The sequence below is a fragment of the Garra rufa genome, chromosome 6 (genome assembly GCF_049309525.1).
Source record: "Garra rufa chromosome 6, GarRuf1.0, whole genome shotgun sequence".
Lineage (NCBI taxonomy): Eukaryota > Metazoa > Chordata > Actinopteri > Cypriniformes > Cyprinidae > Garra > Garra rufa.
The window spans coordinates 15,606,278-15,623,719 of record NC_133366.1 but is presented as its reverse complement, the minus strand read 5'-3'; the positions used below and the strand labels follow the sequence as shown (position 1 = coordinate 15,623,719).

The 17,442-nt window shown below is 39.3% G+C and overlaps 3 protein-coding genes across 3 annotated transcripts in view; 1 reads left to right on the top strand and 2 right to left on the bottom strand.

Moving 5' to 3' along the window:
- Window positions 1–386, bottom strand: part of smu1b (SMU1 DNA replication regulator and spliceosomal factor b) — a 17,942-nt gene extending 17,556 nt beyond the window's left edge. Inside the window, exon 1 of the mRNA XM_073842573.1 lies at window positions 381–386. Coding sequence (XP_073698674.1) covers window positions 381–386 — 6 coding nt within the window. The remainder of the gene's footprint in view (window positions 1–380) is intronic.
- adisspa (adipose secreted signaling protein a) overlaps window positions 1–17,442 on the top strand; it is a 111,052-nt gene that overhangs the window by 85,969 nt on the left and 7,641 nt on the right. The window lies entirely within an intron of this gene.
- rps6 (ribosomal protein S6) lies at window positions 7,214–14,425 on the bottom strand. Its single transcript, XM_073842332.1, has 6 exons — window positions 14,359–14,425; window positions 13,718–13,849; window positions 11,884–12,094; window positions 8,234–8,380; window positions 7,538–7,695; window positions 7,214–7,352 (listed from the first exon to the last, which is right to left on the bottom strand). The coding sequence occupies exons 1-6, from the start codon at window positions 14,362–14,364 to the stop codon at window positions 7,260–7,262; spliced, it is 747 nt and encodes a 248-aa protein (XP_073698433.1). The 5' UTR covers window positions 14,365–14,425; the 3' UTR covers window positions 7,214–7,259.

The following is a 17,442-nucleotide window of genomic DNA, read 5'->3' as shown; positions in this document are numbered from 1 at the left end:
ATCCACCCTTTTCTTCCCGTAAGAGTGGGCGTGGCCATTTGTAAACTTTATGGTGTCAAATAAGTCTCTCTTACAACAACTGTTGCTCAGAACTTAGTTTATTAACAATGACCAGAACAGATGTCTATATGTCTCTCTCAGCTAGAACTCCTTTTATCGCCCCGCCCCTTATTTCCATTGGCTGTTTAACTTCTCAATCAACACACAATTATTCCATCACTATGACACCTCCCCCTTTTACTTTTCTTTCCTATCCCCAAAACACACTGTCATAATTCTATTAAAGGATTAACAAGCACCTAACAGTTTTCTCAGTTACCTAAAAAAAATATAAACATTTAAACACTTTTATTTCTCTTTCATCTGAACCGTTATCTAACTCTCATTATTACACAGCATCTGCAATATGCCTAGATTTCTTAATTAGTGTTTTGCTTTTTCTTAACTACAGGTCCATTTTGACAATTGGTTTTATTAATCTTCCCGACCTGGTCACAGTTTCTCCTTGTTTTGTACTAAGTGCTCTTAACTCTGATTCTCGTTCGTGGCATGCTCTTCTTTAAGCGTTTGTTGACTCTGCCCCGCAACCTCAGCATCAGAATATTCCGCTGGCACGGCCTGCAGGTGTCTACGGTTCCGCCTCTTCTCTCCCACTCCCTCCGGAGGTTGCACTATGAACGAACGCGGAGCGACTTCTTCTGATTTCACCTGTGCTGGGCCTTTCCACAGCTGTTCTCCATCCAGTTTCATCAGCACCGCGTCTCCCGGCTTCAATTCGGGCAATTCGCGCACTCCATGTCTCCGATTGAAGTAAAAGGCTTGTCGCATTTTAGCAGATGCATCTCTTTCTTTCACTTGCTGTCTATTTGGCGACTTCGGGTGCAGGTTTTCCTTCAACGTAGGCAGTGTAGTGCGGATTTTCCTGCCCATCAACAACTCGGCAGGACTCACTCCTGTCGATGAATGTGGTGTAGAGCGGTAACACATCAAGGCGAGGAACGGATCGTCCTGGCCGAGGATGCGTTTAGCTACTTGGACAGCTCTCTCCGCCTGCCCATTTGATTGTGGGGTATACGGGCTTGATGTGACGTGTTCAAAGTCATATTATTTCTTGAATTCTGTCCATGCCTCACTAGTGAATTGCGGACCGTTATCGCTGAAGATCTGTTCAGGTATCCCGTACCTAGCGAATGTTGCTTTCAGTCTGTTTATCACTTGTGACGTTGTGGTGGTTGGTAGATGCAGTATCTCAATAAAGCGTGAATAGTAGTCACAAACGATCAGGTACATCTGGCCCTTATTCTCACAAATGTCTATAGCAATTATCAATCCTTGACTCACAGACAGCGCGTCTCTCACCGAATAAAAGTCTTTGACACGTTCTGGTACATTCCTGACATGTTCTGGCCACCCATACTTTATGAACTTATTAACCAACTGCAACTGTTCATCTGCTTCAGTAGCTGCTTTAATCAGACTTAACTTCGACTGTGACACTGGTAGACTAGCCACGACGGTGTTCACGTAGCAGGTTACCTCATTCACCGTGCTATTTGTCGCATCGTCGCTTACGGGGCTTCTCGACAGCGTATCTGCTACTACTAATGTCTTCCCAGGTGCATATTCAGCGCCTACCGTGAATCGCATCAGCCTCATTAAAAGTCTCTGACATCTTATGGGTACCGAGTCCAGATCTTTTTTATTAATCAAAGGTACTAGCGGCTTGTGGTCAGTTATAAGGCGGAATCTTTCCAGGCCTATGAGGTACTTCTCAAATCTCTCACACGCCCAGACCCCCGCTAAACATTCTTTTTCAATTTGTGCGTACCTGGTTTCTGCATGATTTAACCTCCTTGAGCAATATGCCACAGGTTTCCAGCTGTCTCCGTGCTGCTGTAGTAGAACTCCTCCCAGTCCGTAACTACTAGCGTCTGCCGACACCGCTGTGGCTTTTCTTGGATCATAGAACGTGAGAACAGGGGAAGTCATAAGTGTTTCTTTCAGCTTTTGAAACGCTCTTTCTTGAGATTCATCCCAAGTCCAGGCCGCGGTCCCTTTTAGCAAGTCAAACAATGGGCTCCCCACTGTTGCCAAGTCTGGGATGTAACGTCCCATGTAGTTTATCATCCCGAGGATGCGTTTCAGCTCAGTCACCGTCCTTGGCGCTTGTAGCTCTGCTATAGCTCGCACCTTCCCCGGGTCAGGCCTGACTCCTCTCTCGTCTACAACGTGCCCCAGAAAATGAAGCTCTTTTTGTCTGAACTTACACTTCTCTTTGTTGAGCTTGAGTCCTGCCTGCTCTATTTTCGTCAGAACGTGTTTCAGGCGCTCATCGTGCTCTTCTTGATTTTTCCCGTGCACAATTAAATCGTCCATATAGACGGCTACTCCATCTAAATCTCCTAGGAGTTCGTTCATTTTTCGCTGGAAAATTTCAGGCGCTATGCTTATGCCAAATGGAAGACGTTTGAAGCAATATCTTCCAAACGGGGTTATGAACGTTGTGAGAAGGCTGCTTTCACTGTGCAAGGGAATCTGCCAAAAGCCGCTTGCGGCATCCAATGACGAGAATATATTCGACCCTGTGAGTTTGGCAAGAATTTCATCGGTTGTGGGTAACATGTACCGTTCTCTTTTTATGTTTTCATTTAGCTTTTTTAGGTCAACGCAGATGCGCACTTTTCCATTGGGTTTCATTACTGGTACCATCGGAGCACACCAGTCCGTCGGATACGTTATCTTTTCAATCACTCCGTTCTCCTCCATTCGCTGGATTTCCGCTTTGACTTTCGGGAGCAAAGGTATAGGTACTCTTCTTGCTGTGTGAACCGCATAAGGCTCTACATGGTCTTTTAGGCTTATTTTAACTGGCTCGGTTCTCATTGTCCCTTGTTCACCAAATGCAGCGCTGACTTGCTCGATTCTTTTAACTAAGCCCATCTCTACGGCTTGTTCTCGGCTCAGCAAATTGTTTACTGTATCGCCTTGCATGACATGAACTGTGAAAGTGAACTTCCTGCTTTTATATTCCGTGCTTGTTTCAAATTGTCCCAAACAATTTATCCTTCCACCTGGACTATCATATCTCGCCTGCGTTTTGCTCAATTTCACTTTTCTTCCCAGTGAGTTGAAAGTCTCTTCGTTAATGATTGTGACGTCAGCCCCGGTATCAATTTTAAACTTCACCCGGGAGCCTTCCACGTTCAGCTTCACAAACCAGGTCTCTGTATCCTCAGTCCCAGTTTTTCTTACAGTACCCAAGTAATATGAGTCATCTTCACCTGGATGTGTGCGTATTTCTTTTGTTACTTCATTTACTGTCCTTGAATAACACCTACGTTCCCAGTGTCCTTTCTTTTTACACTTACGACACTCGGATTCTGCTGCGGGACATTTCGCTCTGTCTCTGTGTTTCGTTTTTCCACACTTTCCGCACCTGTTGCCGCTGATCATCCCCTCGTTCCTTCCTTTTGTCGATCTCTTTTCATCCCATGTCCTTTTCTTTTCAGGTCGTCTGCGTGTAACCTCCTGAACACTGCTTGACGCCCCTTCCTCCTGTTGGCTCACCTGCTGAGCGATGTCCTCTGCCTGTCTCACTGTTAACACCGCTGGTGTAAGGTAAGGTCTGTCATTAACTGTAACTTCCTTGACAGCTCTTTGTCTCTGATGCCAACCACAAGCTTATCTCGGATGTTTTCGGTTTTCTGTGCACCAAAGTCACAACTCTCTGCTAACTCGTAAAGTGCACGGATAAACATCTCTGCCTTTTCTCCCGGCCTTTGTATGCGTTGGTAGAAGCACGCCCTCTCGTGGATTATATTCTTTTTCGGGATGAAGTATTCGTTGAACTTTCCGAGCACAATCTCAAAGTCTTTTTTTTGTTCGTCTCTTTCGAATGTAAACGAGTTGAATATATTTTCTGCCTCTGGTCCCATGGCGTAAATGAGTGTACTCACTTGTATCTCTCCGTCCTCCTCCATAAGCTTCGTTGCTATCCTGTACCTCGTGAAGCGCTGACGCCATGCGGCCCACTCTTGAGGCCTATCAAAAGTGAAGTTCGGGGGTGGAGCGAATTTTGCCATCTTCTAAGTCTCCACAACTTCTGACACCATGTCAAATAAGTCTCTCTTACAACAACTGTTGCTCAGAACTTAGTTTATTAACAATGACCAGAGCAGATGTCTATATGTCTCTCTCAGCTAGAACTCCTTTTATCGCCCCGCCCCTTATTTCCATTGGCTGTTTAACTTCTCAATCAACACACAATTATTCCATCACTATGACATATGGGTCTGGCTTTCGGTCTCATCAGCATCCAGATATTTTTTGCTGTACAAAACGTGATATTGCAAATTGGTCTCTTACCATATTATTTAATGTATTATGTTAATTATGAGCACACTACAGGGGTTGGACAAAAAAACTGAAACACCTGGTTTTAGACCACAGTTAGTATGGTGTTGGGCCTCCTTTTTTTGGCCAATAGAGCATTTCGTCTTTGGAATTGTCATATACAAGTCCTGCACAGTTGCCAAAGGCATTTTGAGCCATTCTCCTCTTGCAGATCAGGGGTCAGGTCACTACATGATACTGGTGTAGGAAAATGTTATCTGACTCGCTCCTCCAAAACACCCCAAAGTGGCACAATAATATTCAGATCTGGTGACTATGCATGCCATGGGAGATGTCCAACTTCACTTTTCTTGTTCATCAGACCACTCTGTCACCTGTCTTGCTGTGTGTACTGGTGCATTATCATCCTGATACATGGTACCACCTTCAGAGTACAATGTCTGAACCATTGGGTGCACATAGTCAACGTTCACACCTGTTCTTACTGGTGGAATGTGCAGTCAGTGAAGATTGGCCACCAGGCTGCAAAAATATAGCCATGAAACCTCCAACATTATATTGGCCAGTGTTTCAGTTTCATTGTCCAACCCCACAGAGTGGTCTTATGAACAAGAAAAGTGAAGTTGGACATCTCCCATGGCATGCATAGTCACCAGATCTGAATATTATTGTGCCACTTTGGGGTGTTTTGGAGGAGCGAGTCAGATAACATTTTCCTACACCAGTATCATGTAGTGACCTGACCCCTGATCTGCAAGAGGAGAATGGCTCAAAATGCCTTTGGCAACTGTGCAGGACTTGTATATGACAATTCCAAAGACGAAATGCTCTATTGGCCAAAAAAAGGAGGCCCAACACCATACTAACTGTGGTCTAAAACCAGGTGTTTCAGTTTTTTTGTCCAACCCCTGTAGTTTGTAGTGCAAACTAGTTACAGTTTATAGCACATTGTTTTTCTTCTCGTTATTTGTCTACAGCGATAACGAACCGGAAGTCTCATCCATAGGCATACTTCTGCATTGAAGGAAAGGGTGGATATTCATACTTGTTGCTTTTCAAAGTATCTAGGAATCGGTTGTTTTGTTTACTCTTTTAGCTAATAGTTTCACTATCAAAAAAACAGAAGTTAACCTAAAACACTACCATATACTAAAATGTTAAATCTGTAATACACATTAGAAACAACTGGAATTCAGCATACTAGTATACTAAAAGTTTATGTGACCCTGAAACACAAAACCAGTCATAAGGGTCCATTTTTAAAAAATATATATATTTATACATCATCTAAAAGCTGAAGCTTTCCACTGATGTATGGTTTGTTATGATAGGACAATATTTGGCCAATACACAACTACTTGAAAAATTGCTTTTAAAGTTGTCCAAATGAAGTTCTTAGCCATGCATATTACTAATCAAAAATTAAGTTCTGATATATTTACAGTAGGAACCTTACAAAATATCTTCATGGAACATGATCTTTAATTAATATCCTAAGGATTTTTGGCATAAAAGAAAAATCAATTCTTTTGATCCATACATTGTATTTTTGAGTATTTCTACAAATATAAACGTGCTACTTGAAGTTAACTTGCAGAACAAAAAATCGGCTCACCCCTTGTCATCAGATGTTCATGTCTTTCTTTAATTGTAAAGAAAGTTTTTTGAGGAAAACATTTCAGGATTTCTCTCCATATAGTGGACTAATATGGTTCCCCGAGTTTGAACCTCCAAAATGCAACTTCAAAGGGCAAACTCAGTTTCTGGAGGGCCGCAGCCCTGCAGAGTTTGGTTCCAACACACATACTATGCAATTTTCAATTAAGTCCGAAGGACTTAGTTGGATCAGGTGTTTAATTAGAGTTGCATCTAAACTCTGCATGGCTGCGGCCCTCCAGGACAGGAGTCTGACACCCCTGCAACGATCCCAGCTGAAGAAAAATGGTCTTATCTAGAGAAACCAGTTTTTTTTCTAAAAATACTGACTACTTATAACCTCAAATGCTCATCTTTCCTAGCTCTGCATCAACTCTGTGTATTCTGGTTCAAGACGGGGTGGGTCGAAAACTCATTTACTTTGCCAACTTCAAAATCTTCCTACATCACAGCAGAAGTACCGACCCATTGTTTACAAAGTTAATGTTCAAAGATTAAAAAAAAAAAAAAAAAAAAAACAGCAATGTAGGACGATTTTGAAGTTGGAAGAAAAAAAAAAAAAGGAAGTGGAACAGAAGTTCAAGACTGGTTTTGTGGTCCACGAACAGAAGTGAAAAAAAAAAAAATTTAGTATGCGTCATTGCCAGGATTATAACTACAAGAATATAATAAACAGGGCAGGCTACTAGTAACAAAAATAGGTACTGTTAGCATACAGGATGAAGTGTTAAACGGCCTTCCACGTCTCTAGCGCCCACATTAGTTGTATTTATTGGAGTATGATCGCATTGCCCCCCTCTGGTCGCACAGCGAATGCTCTGCCAGACACCAGAACGAAAACAGAACAGGGTCGATTATTTTACAAGCATATTGGACATATCAGGAGAGTTATTGGCCAGGAAAATAAAATGTTCTACATGCTTGAACTTTAAAAGGTTTTCCTTAGTGTTTGAGTTAGAAAAGTTAACCTTTTTTAAAATTCTATTCAAACTTTAACAGAACCTTCACATGAAACCCATTGAGAATTAAACTTAATTTAAAATGACTGGTTAAAAAGTGTAAACACCTGACCAAAGTCATCTTGACTGCCAAACCTTAATGTCTGACCTCAAAGTTATGATTGCAAAATAAATGTAGAACGGACAAAATGAACAGACTTGTTACAAATGCACTACCTCACAGGGTAATAAAAACCAAGACACGATTTAGAATGTTACACAAAATCATCTTTTATTTGTGAGGTACATGCCTCACTTCTGGCTTGACTCTGACTTGGACATGGAGGCTCTCAGAGAGGAGAGACGGCGTCTCTTAATCTGTTCTAGGCGTTTCTCTTTGGCCTCCTATTAAAAAAAAAACATTGATATATTTAGCTTTTTATAAAACACTTCATTTACACTTTTTTTAAAATAATATGGATTTAATTGAGATCTTTTTCAAAAGTCAACAAAACCTTATTCATACACAGCTAGAATAAATTTTATGAAGACACCATCAATTAGAGTAAACAAAATACACAGTCACGTACCTTCATCCTCTTGGCCAGCAGTTTGGTGTATTCTGCGGCCTCCTCCTTGTTCTTCAGTGTGCGCTGCTTCTTGAGAGCAATGCGTCTGCGCTTGTGCTGCAGCACTCGGGGCGTAACCAGACGCTGAATCTTAGGGGCCTTAGTCCTGGGCTTCTTACCTATCAGAAAGAGAGCGGTCAGTCTCTGGATATTTTTAAAAGCCTTCACATCCATAGCTTTAGTTAAAAAAAAAAAAAAACTAGATGCAGGCAAACTAATCCAGCTAAAATGATTGAATACAAGCCACTTGTGAAGGTCTGGGTAGAAAGTATGCTAGGAACCCAATTATTTAACGAAAATATTTAACCAATTAGATAACAATCAACGTTTTCCCTCCAGCTTGTCATTTATAAAATAGGCAGACCCTATCCTAGTTTTGTAAACTATGCACTGCAGGAAGTTTGACAGAGCAATTCAGTACAACCAACCACTAATAATATGAATGGGGTTGTTATCCAGTTAACAGCTCCACTGTTGCTGTTGGCACCTCACTTACCCCCCTTTTAAGCTACTGATTAGCCAAAAAGGGCTTGCAGTGTGCCACAAAAACACCTAGTGACATACCAATTTGTGAATTAATAGTCAAGATAGCAGGCTCAGTCTTACAATTAATTATTTCAACACATTATGAGAAATACTGAGCATAAGCAGTCATACCTTCTTTATTGAGAGGTCTCCTGACCACATACTTCCTGACATCATCCTCTTTGGACAGGTTGAAGAGCTTACGGATCTTGCTAGCTCTCTTGGGTCCCAGGCGGCGAGGGACAGTGGTATCAGTCAGCCCAGGAATGTCCTTCTCACCTGAGAAAGAGGAAAAATATCAAGGCTATGGAACAGGCCACTCATGGTGAAGATCTTGCACCACACACGCAAAGAGTCCCTGTTCCCATTAGGAAACAATCCACAAAGCTAAAATTTTGGCAGAGCAATGCAGTACAACCAGCCACTAAGAACACGATCAGGTTGTTATCCGTTAGCAGCTCCACTGTTGCTGTAGGCAAAGCTGTCCCCCCTTTGAGGTTACTATTAAACCAGAAAGGGTTTGCTGTTTGCCAACTATTAATCATCAGTTCATTTGCACTATGGCTCTTAAAATGAAATTTCTGCCATTACTCAGAACAGATTGAGATCCTGTTGACTTCCATTATATTTTTTGACCATGCAAGTAAATATCTTCTATTGTGTTCCACAGAAGAAAATCAGTTTTAGAGGCTCGTAAATGACACCCAGCATCATTTCATTTTTGACAGGAACGAAAACGATGCTGTGAGGGATAAGTACAGTGTGCTCAACAGATTGTATGGTTGTTTAACAACATATCGATGGTTCAGTTGAGAAACGGCTTTCCAAAAAAAAAAAAAAAAAAACCTGTCAGTACACAAACTCCATAACAGTTGTGAAAAAAATCACATGATCTAGTACCTTAATACAGTTCATGCCACTGTAAAGACCAAGTCTATCCCTCACAGCCTCATCTTTATTTGTTTTAAATTTGATAAGGTGTTTCCACTTCTAAAAATTCTGATAACCCCCATGTCATCCAAGATGTTCATGTCTGTCTTTCTTCAGTCACAAACAAAAATTAGGTTTTTTGATGAATACATTACAGGAATTTTCTTCATATATTGGACCTCAACTGATTGGAGGTTAAAAATCTTAATTTTTTAAATTAAAATGTTCATGCTTCAATTCAAACGGCTTTATTGGCATGACAAAAGCACATTTTGCATTGCCAAAGCATACATAAGAATAAAGAACATATACAACATGGTAATTTGGAACAATTGCGTTAATTGAAATAACATTTGAAGAAGTAAAATTAAAGGATGGACATCAGAACAAGAAAAGATAAGGTTAAATAGTAGGAAAAAAAAGTAACAAATTTAGTTATTTAACTTATAAATTGAAATCAACGCATCTACAGTTAGGTGTATTGGTTAGTTAGCCATATATTCATCGCATATTGTGTTCTTGGCTGTGGTTGTGCACATTCAGATTTTTCGCCGAGAATGAAGGGGAGTTTTTCAATTGTGGTGCAATTATTAAATTGGGGAAATAGTTTATTTTGGGATAATACTGGTTTCTGATGGTTTGGTATTTGTATTTGATGGTTTGGGCATTTTGTGAGAAAGTGTATCTCAATTTCTATTTCTCCCAGGCTGTAGTGGGAGCAGATTCTCTCTTCACGGGACAGCCATATCTGTCTGCGCCGGCCCGTCTCTATGGCGAGACTGTGCTCGCTGAGTCTGTACATCGTCAATGTTTTCCTGTGTTTCACATCAGTCACTGTGCTCAGGTAGTTTGCCATGGTGTATTCTCGATTTAGTGCCGAATAACATTCTAATTTGTGTTGATTTTTAATTGCTTTTGTCCAATGGGCGACATACTTGTCTTTTTCTGTTTTGATGATTTGTGTGGGCCGAATGGTTGCGAGTGTGTGTGAGTCCTGAGGCTGGCTGATCTCTGCAGGCGTGAGCACAGTCAGTCTCAGCACCAACTGAAGAAGGGGACTCTTTTTAACCTTGAATACTCGTCTTGCCTAGCTCTGTGCATGCGTACAATACTAGGGTATGTCAAAAAACTCCAATTTCATTTTCTCCTCCAACTTCAAAATTGTCCTACATCCTTGCAGAAGTACCGACTAGGGTTGGGTGATGTCGACCAATTTGGCATCGTACGATGTCTAACATGAAACATCGCGATGGACGATGGCATCGTCCGCGGGGGGCGGGGAGAGGGCGGGATGGTTGTTGTTAATTAATTCATAACGAATTAATTAATTGTAGCCTACCGTTTCCACCAGTGCTTAATTTGAGCCGGATTTTTAAAGATCCGGCATTAACAAGTGCATTAGATCGTGACAGTGCATGCGTGCATACGAGACAGAGCAAGCGCGGGTTTATGTAGATGTATCTGGAGGATGTGTGTTGGTCCTTAACATATTTTCGACCAGTCAGCTTTAAGTTCAAAAATTGCTCTCATTGATTGCTTACTGCTTAACCCACTCTCTCCAAACGCATTTAATGAGCAGCAGAATGTTTAGAGAGAAAGTGTAATATCAGAAATAATACCAAATCAAGCTAAATATTATTATGTATTAACATTATAAACATAGCTATAAGTTAGTTACCCTGACTCCTAAACAAATCATTTAAATGTAACGGTATTCAGAACAGGAATGAAACAAAATATATAAAGTTAAGAAACCAAAACGAAACTAAAAATACCAGGCGTTGGGCTCACGCACCTCTGTAATTTGGCACAAATCCAGGTGTTTCTATATTCCCAATGCATTTGAATGATAAACTGTTATTTATAATGTATAGGCTTTGTATTGTACGTTCGTATTTCGATGGAAAAAAAATATATTCTCTTGTTTTGTTTGTTCCAAGCTCGGTTCGTAATGGTAAAACCATGAAAAAGGCATATTTGGTGTAGTTTATTTAATCTAATTAAAATTATTTTAAATTTTTTTTCTGCTGTTTTTGTATGCCTCATTTATTAATGTAAACGAACTAGTTCATGTAATTCGTTTGGAGTTCACTGTAATTTGTATTGTGATCGCTAACAACTTCCTTGTTATTATTTCCTCATAATAATAATAATAATAATTAACTAAGTAAAGATGCGGAAATTGAAAGCATGCATTTCATCTGGCTATATAGTGTGATTCAGTGCGTGTCTTTCGCGAGTGGGTTGCTGCTGCGGCGGGGCGGAGGATCGCGATGCCGGCTCAGCATCGTGATGTCTATCGGCCATCGGCGATGGACGATGGCATCGTCTATCGACCCAACCCTAGTGCCGACCCAGTGTTTACAAGGTGAACGTGAAAGGAGGGTCATACACCCTTAACAAAAAAGATAGAAAAGCAATGTAGGACGATTTTGAAGTTGGATGAGAAAATGAGATGGGAGTTTTTCAACATACCCTAGCTGTCTTGAACCAGTGTGAACAGAATACTCATGCACAAAAAGCATATGATAATTAAGAAAATGACTATCGTTTTGTTAGTTAAAACCCTTATCCCTCGGCTGGGATTGTTTACAGCCCTTTGAAGCTGCATTGAAACCGCATTTTTAACCTTCAATCTGTTGATCACCACTGAAGTCCACTATATAGAGTAAAATCCTGCAATGTCTTCCTCAAAAAACGTTATTTCTTTGCGACTGAAGAAAGGAACACATGAACGTGAACGTGGGGGAGAGCAAATTATCAGGACATTTTTTTCTGAAAGTCCAACAAAGTGGATCCAGAGTTGTGTACAATCAAGTATTAAATTAAAACTATATTATAAGTATACTCACCCTTCTTGACAATGACCAAGTTGAGAACGCTAAGGTTGGCGTCAACGATGCAGCCTCGGACAGACTTGCGTTTACGCTCACCAGTACGGCGAGGGCGATAACAGGAGTGACCCTTGCTAAGGAGGAGACGCACACGTCCATGAGTCAGCACACCCTGCTTCATGGGGAAGCCCTGTTTGTCATTGCCTCCGCTGATGCGCACAACGTATCCCTACAACATAAACAGTTGTGCCAATGTTAATGTCAGTTTGAAGAAGTTTTTAAAGTTACAAATGCAGCATTGGTAAAAGACCAATTTGGAGTACATGTCACAGTTACGTCACAAGCAGCTGAGCACACTGTGGTGGCAGAAAAACATTGGTAACGAGGAAAACAGGTAAAATCCATGAAAAAGTTTTCAGAATCAGAATGCAAGTAATTTTTACAGAATACCGTCATCAAAAACACCATCTGAAGATAAGCGCAGACATTTGAACGGACAGTCCATGGATGAAACCTATGATTACCCTACTTTTAAAGCATAAATTTGATTTATACAATGTCTACATAATATTCACATATGCAGTTCAAAGGGGAAGTGTTGTATTACAGTTACAGCATGAAATACCATTTAATCCTATAACATTTGCCTACTTTATATCACAATTCTGATGTTTTTTTCCTCTGCAAATGCAAGTTTATATCTCCTAGTTCAGGGTTTATAACTTGATTTAATTCAACAATAGTAAGTTTGTCAATTCTGAGGAAAAATCCCAGAAGTGTGGGCTATAAACTCATGATTCTGAGCTGAGAGGAAAAAGAGAATGACGAGTTGATTTTTCTCATCAGAATTGCAAGAATAAAGTCAGAATTTTGATACATGAGCTCAAATTTATTTTTTCGTCTTTAATTCCATGGCTTCCATAGACCGCTACTTGATAACTGTCATTTTCTGCCACCAGTTAAGCTTGGAGTCCCTAATAATGAGCTGATGATCTGAATCAGGTCTGTTTGATTAAAGAGACATGGAAAACATGTTGGGGGGCCTCCAGAAACATGGTTGGGAACCACTGCTCTAAACAATTCTTTGAAGAAAGTTTGACGAAGATGTGCAGTACAACCAGCCACTAATAATAGAGACAGGTCGTTATCTGTACAGCAGCTCCACTGTTGCTGTTGGCACATTATCCCTCCTTCAAGGCTACTGATCAGCCAAAAAGGAATCGCTGGGGTGCCACAAAAATAAGTAAATAAGGCTCATTAGGCAATCAATAGCTTCAGATCAGGATTCCATTCCACTGGAGTACTTTAAACCAGTTACATGTTTTGAGTTGATTTTAATGATGGAATACACTACACAACACATTTGCAGCCATTGTTAGGTTAACAGAAGTTCAAGCATGTCTACAGATTTCGGGCAGTTGAGAGATTTCACAGTAAACTGCACAGCATTAAAGGCGCAGATTTGTTTGCATCAGACTATGATTTAACCCAGTTAGAGGAAACATGATTAATATTTTAAGCTTTTTTTTTTTAAATACACCATTTTGATTTATGTTAATGCTTTAATTTGTTATATCTGGAATGAATTTAGCATATGGTTCCCAGTTTTTCCGTCTGTAACCATTTTTCAAAGTAAACAAGCATAGGTGCCTAGTGTTTGAAATCTTCCAGATTTAAAAAAAAACGTTTACTGCACTTCCATCTTTAGTCAAATGTTTAGTCCTAATTTGAAGGCACTGGTCAAACGTAAACCAGAGTAATGGAGATTTAATCAGGTGTCAAGCCTTTCTGCTTCACGTGAAACATTAAAATGCTGGAAATACATAAAAATGTGAATGATTAAAGTGTTTACCTTCCACTCATCACCCAGAGAGTCTGCAGCCACCTCTGTGGCCATGCGCTTCTCATAGAAGATCCTCAGTTTGCGCTCATCGTCAACTTCTATCAGCTTTTGGCAGCCAGTGGCGGGGAACGAGATATTGAGCTAGTTGGACAAGCAAAAAAAGAGGCATGAATAAGCTGTATAACGTAGTTATAGCTGTAATACATAAACCTGGACTAAATACGTTGTCAAACTGGCTAGAAATGTGAGGTCTTCATCTGACACGTCTATGCTAGCTAAACAAGCGCTAATGCTACAGCGGTGAATGTTAGTTTGACACTATACAAGCCTCCTAGAACATGTTCTTAACATTGTAACTGCTGTTACAACAATGGCGACTAAGCTGACTAATTACCCTCATCTTACAAAAAAATGTTTAGGTTTCTAACGTGTTCACTGCATGTCTATTCCGGGCGCTGCCATGTTGCCGCACTTCCACCGCTTGTTCCTAACCTAACAAAATCAACATCCATCCCTCATATTGCTTGGGCCCAAATCGATTATCAAAAGTTCATCGGGTTGTTTTGAGACTGTAAAATGGAATTCGTTCGATATTTCGAGCACATTGTGAAACGTAAAAGTTATAAAATAGCTTTTTTTAGTCTTCCTACCTTCATTATGGAGGACTTTCTCGCCTGGAGTCCACCACCGAAAAGAGGCCGGATATCCGACTCGTAGTCTCACATAGACTTCCAGGTTATCGCGAGAACACGCTTTGCCGTTTGAAACAGCAGGCGCAAAGTACAGTTTGAGAGGAAAAGAGCTTAAGGGCTACAAGACGAAAATATAAATATACAAATATTTTTCATAAAACATAGAAACATGGAAGATGTTAAAACAGGTAAGTTGGTAAGTTACGTTATAGTATGCTACTATTTAAATATTGTTTCTAAAGCTTGTTCTAAAGCAAATTAAAAAAATAACATGCATTTAGAAAAGAAAAAATAATCATTTTGTTTCATTTTATACACTTTTTTATAATTATAAATTATAATTGCGTAAATCACATTATAATTTTTTAATTAACTAACAACTCTTTCTGTTCCCCTAAAATGTTTTTTAGTCCTCTTATATGAACTGGTGTTTTTAGTTTAGTTGTAGTGCTGGGCAACGATTAATTGCATCCAAAATAAAAGTTTTTATATAATATATATGCGTGTGTGTGTGTGTGTGTGTGTGTGTGTGTGTGTACTGTGTATATTTATTATGTAAACTATATAAATAACATACTCACACATACATGCATATATTTAAAAAATATGTAATGTTTATGTATACTAAATATATTTATATGTATTATATATTATATTAATATAAATAAATACATGTAAATATTTTTTAAATATATACTGTATGTATAATAAATATACACAGTACACACATATGTACACAAAAACACTGGTTTATAACATGCACAGCTATTCAACATCACAAAAAACAACAATAGAAAGCTACGAAACTAACACAAACAGTTTGGCTTTTTGTTTTCATTGTATTTTATTTGTTTTATTTACATTTTTTCTTTTGTTCTAGTTGTGTACTAACAATCCTTGTTCTATTCTTATAGTCACCCACTGCACACTATAGTGCACAACAATAGATTTAAAAGATTTTACTAGATTCTACTGGTGAACGCTTGGATCAACCAGCACGGGACCGTTACGATGTGAATGCTGTCCTTCTTTTGTTTTGCATTCACAGTCCTCTATTATTTTCACAACTTTTGTCATTTCTGTGTTGTCAGTGCATTTTAGTTTCACAGTCTTGGATGTTATGGTAACCGGTGAGCAGACAGAACATCCTTCATCCCCACCAGAGGGCGACGTGTCACATTTTCCAAAACAGAGGTTGTTCTGGAGCTCCAACGTTTCGCAGTTTTCATGGAAGATCCTCTGTAAAATACAAAAGGCTGTTTTACATTTACAAACCAAAAAAAGAATGCGTATTCAATATGAAAATAAGTAAACTAACTCTAAAATTCCCTGCCCACAGACAGTTCGTACCTGAGAGAAAGTGAACGAGCGACACTTTTCCTGACGGACCTCGACGTTCCTAATTGGCAGGACGTATCTGAAGTCTGATTTTCCACGAAACATGAACTGATTCCAGAATCCTTTCGCGTTTGTAGAGGATAACCTGGGAGCTAAATTCTTTGCACTGTCCTGCAAGCTTATACGCAAAAGTTCGTTTGAGTTTTCTTGAGTTAGATTTCCCAACATCACCGTTCTTCTCAAATGTCCAATCCTGCTGCCCCCTTTTGGATCGGGTAGTGAAATTTCACGAGATCCACTTGTGCGATGTGACTCTACCTTTTTAGCCAAACGTGACTGAAAGAAGATACTTAATACCTGCATTTGTAAGGTAAAAAATAAAATTAAATGAACAGACCGCATGTTCTCAAAACGGAGCGTCGCAGAACAAATGCAAGGTCAGTGAAAGCGGCGTTTGCTGTATTAAGTGTGAAACCAAATGTTACAGACACCTTCTCAGACATCAAAGACACAAGACCTGAGGTACTAGACATATTGCGTTATATTAGTCTTTCTTTCTTTCTTTTAAAGTAGGGCCCTTAATGGCATGCATGTTTGGCAAACAATATTATCAAAGCACCAATGCGCAAAAAGGCAATACCCAATACACCATTTCCAATGAAATTCACTCAGTCTAACAAAATAAATCAATCCTCCACATTATGCTATTTAATAATCTAGTCTTTTATAGGCTATGAAGTTTAAAAAATATTGTTAGTTTAATTTCAGCACAAATATAGATGCCACACAGTTATACACATCTACAAATCATTTAATTCTAATATAATATATATATATATATATATATATATATATATATATATATATATATATATATATATTAGTGGTGGGCCGTTAGCGGCGTTTACGTGCTGCGTTAACGTGCAAGTACTGCTCACTGCAACGTGAGACTCTTATCGGGCGATTAAAAAAATATCGCCGTTACTCTATTCTCAAAGTTGGGTTGGGAGCTGGGTCTAAACTACGCAAGATATGATGACTTTCACGTTGATATTTTAGCGCGGATGACGTATACCTAGTCGAATTGCACTGTAGGGGGCGAGAACGAGTCTTCAACTTCTGTGAAATTACCACATCAAATGAGACGAGCAAACATGGGCTGCGTTCGAAACCGCATACTCAATAATGAGTAGGTACTTAATTTCAATAAGTACTTACTTAACGAGCGCTAAAAGAGTATGTACTCTACAGCCATATCTCGTTGAGTATGGATGTGATCTGCACGTCTTCCGCCATGTTGACGTTATCATGTGACCAACGACGTTATAACAAGTGCAACAACTTAACAGGTTTAATTCATCTTTCTATAAATATTTTGATATTGATGAAATTTGTTCATTTTGTGGTCATGTTGAAGAAACAGCTGTTCTTTTATTGTGATTGTAGTATAACAGATACGTTTTGGGTTCATTTAGGTTTTTGTATTTTTTTATTCTTAAAGAAATAATTTTTGTCAGGAAAACCCAAATTCTTTATTTTTTGAATAAGTTATTTCTTTTGTTTTGTATTCAAAATTGTTTATCCACACGCAAAGCTAGCTTAAATTCTTGTTGAATTTCTCTTTTCATCCCTGAGGCTTATCAATAACAAAAACAAATCCAATTTTTGATAAACTATGATGTGAATATTTTGATTATTCAGAGA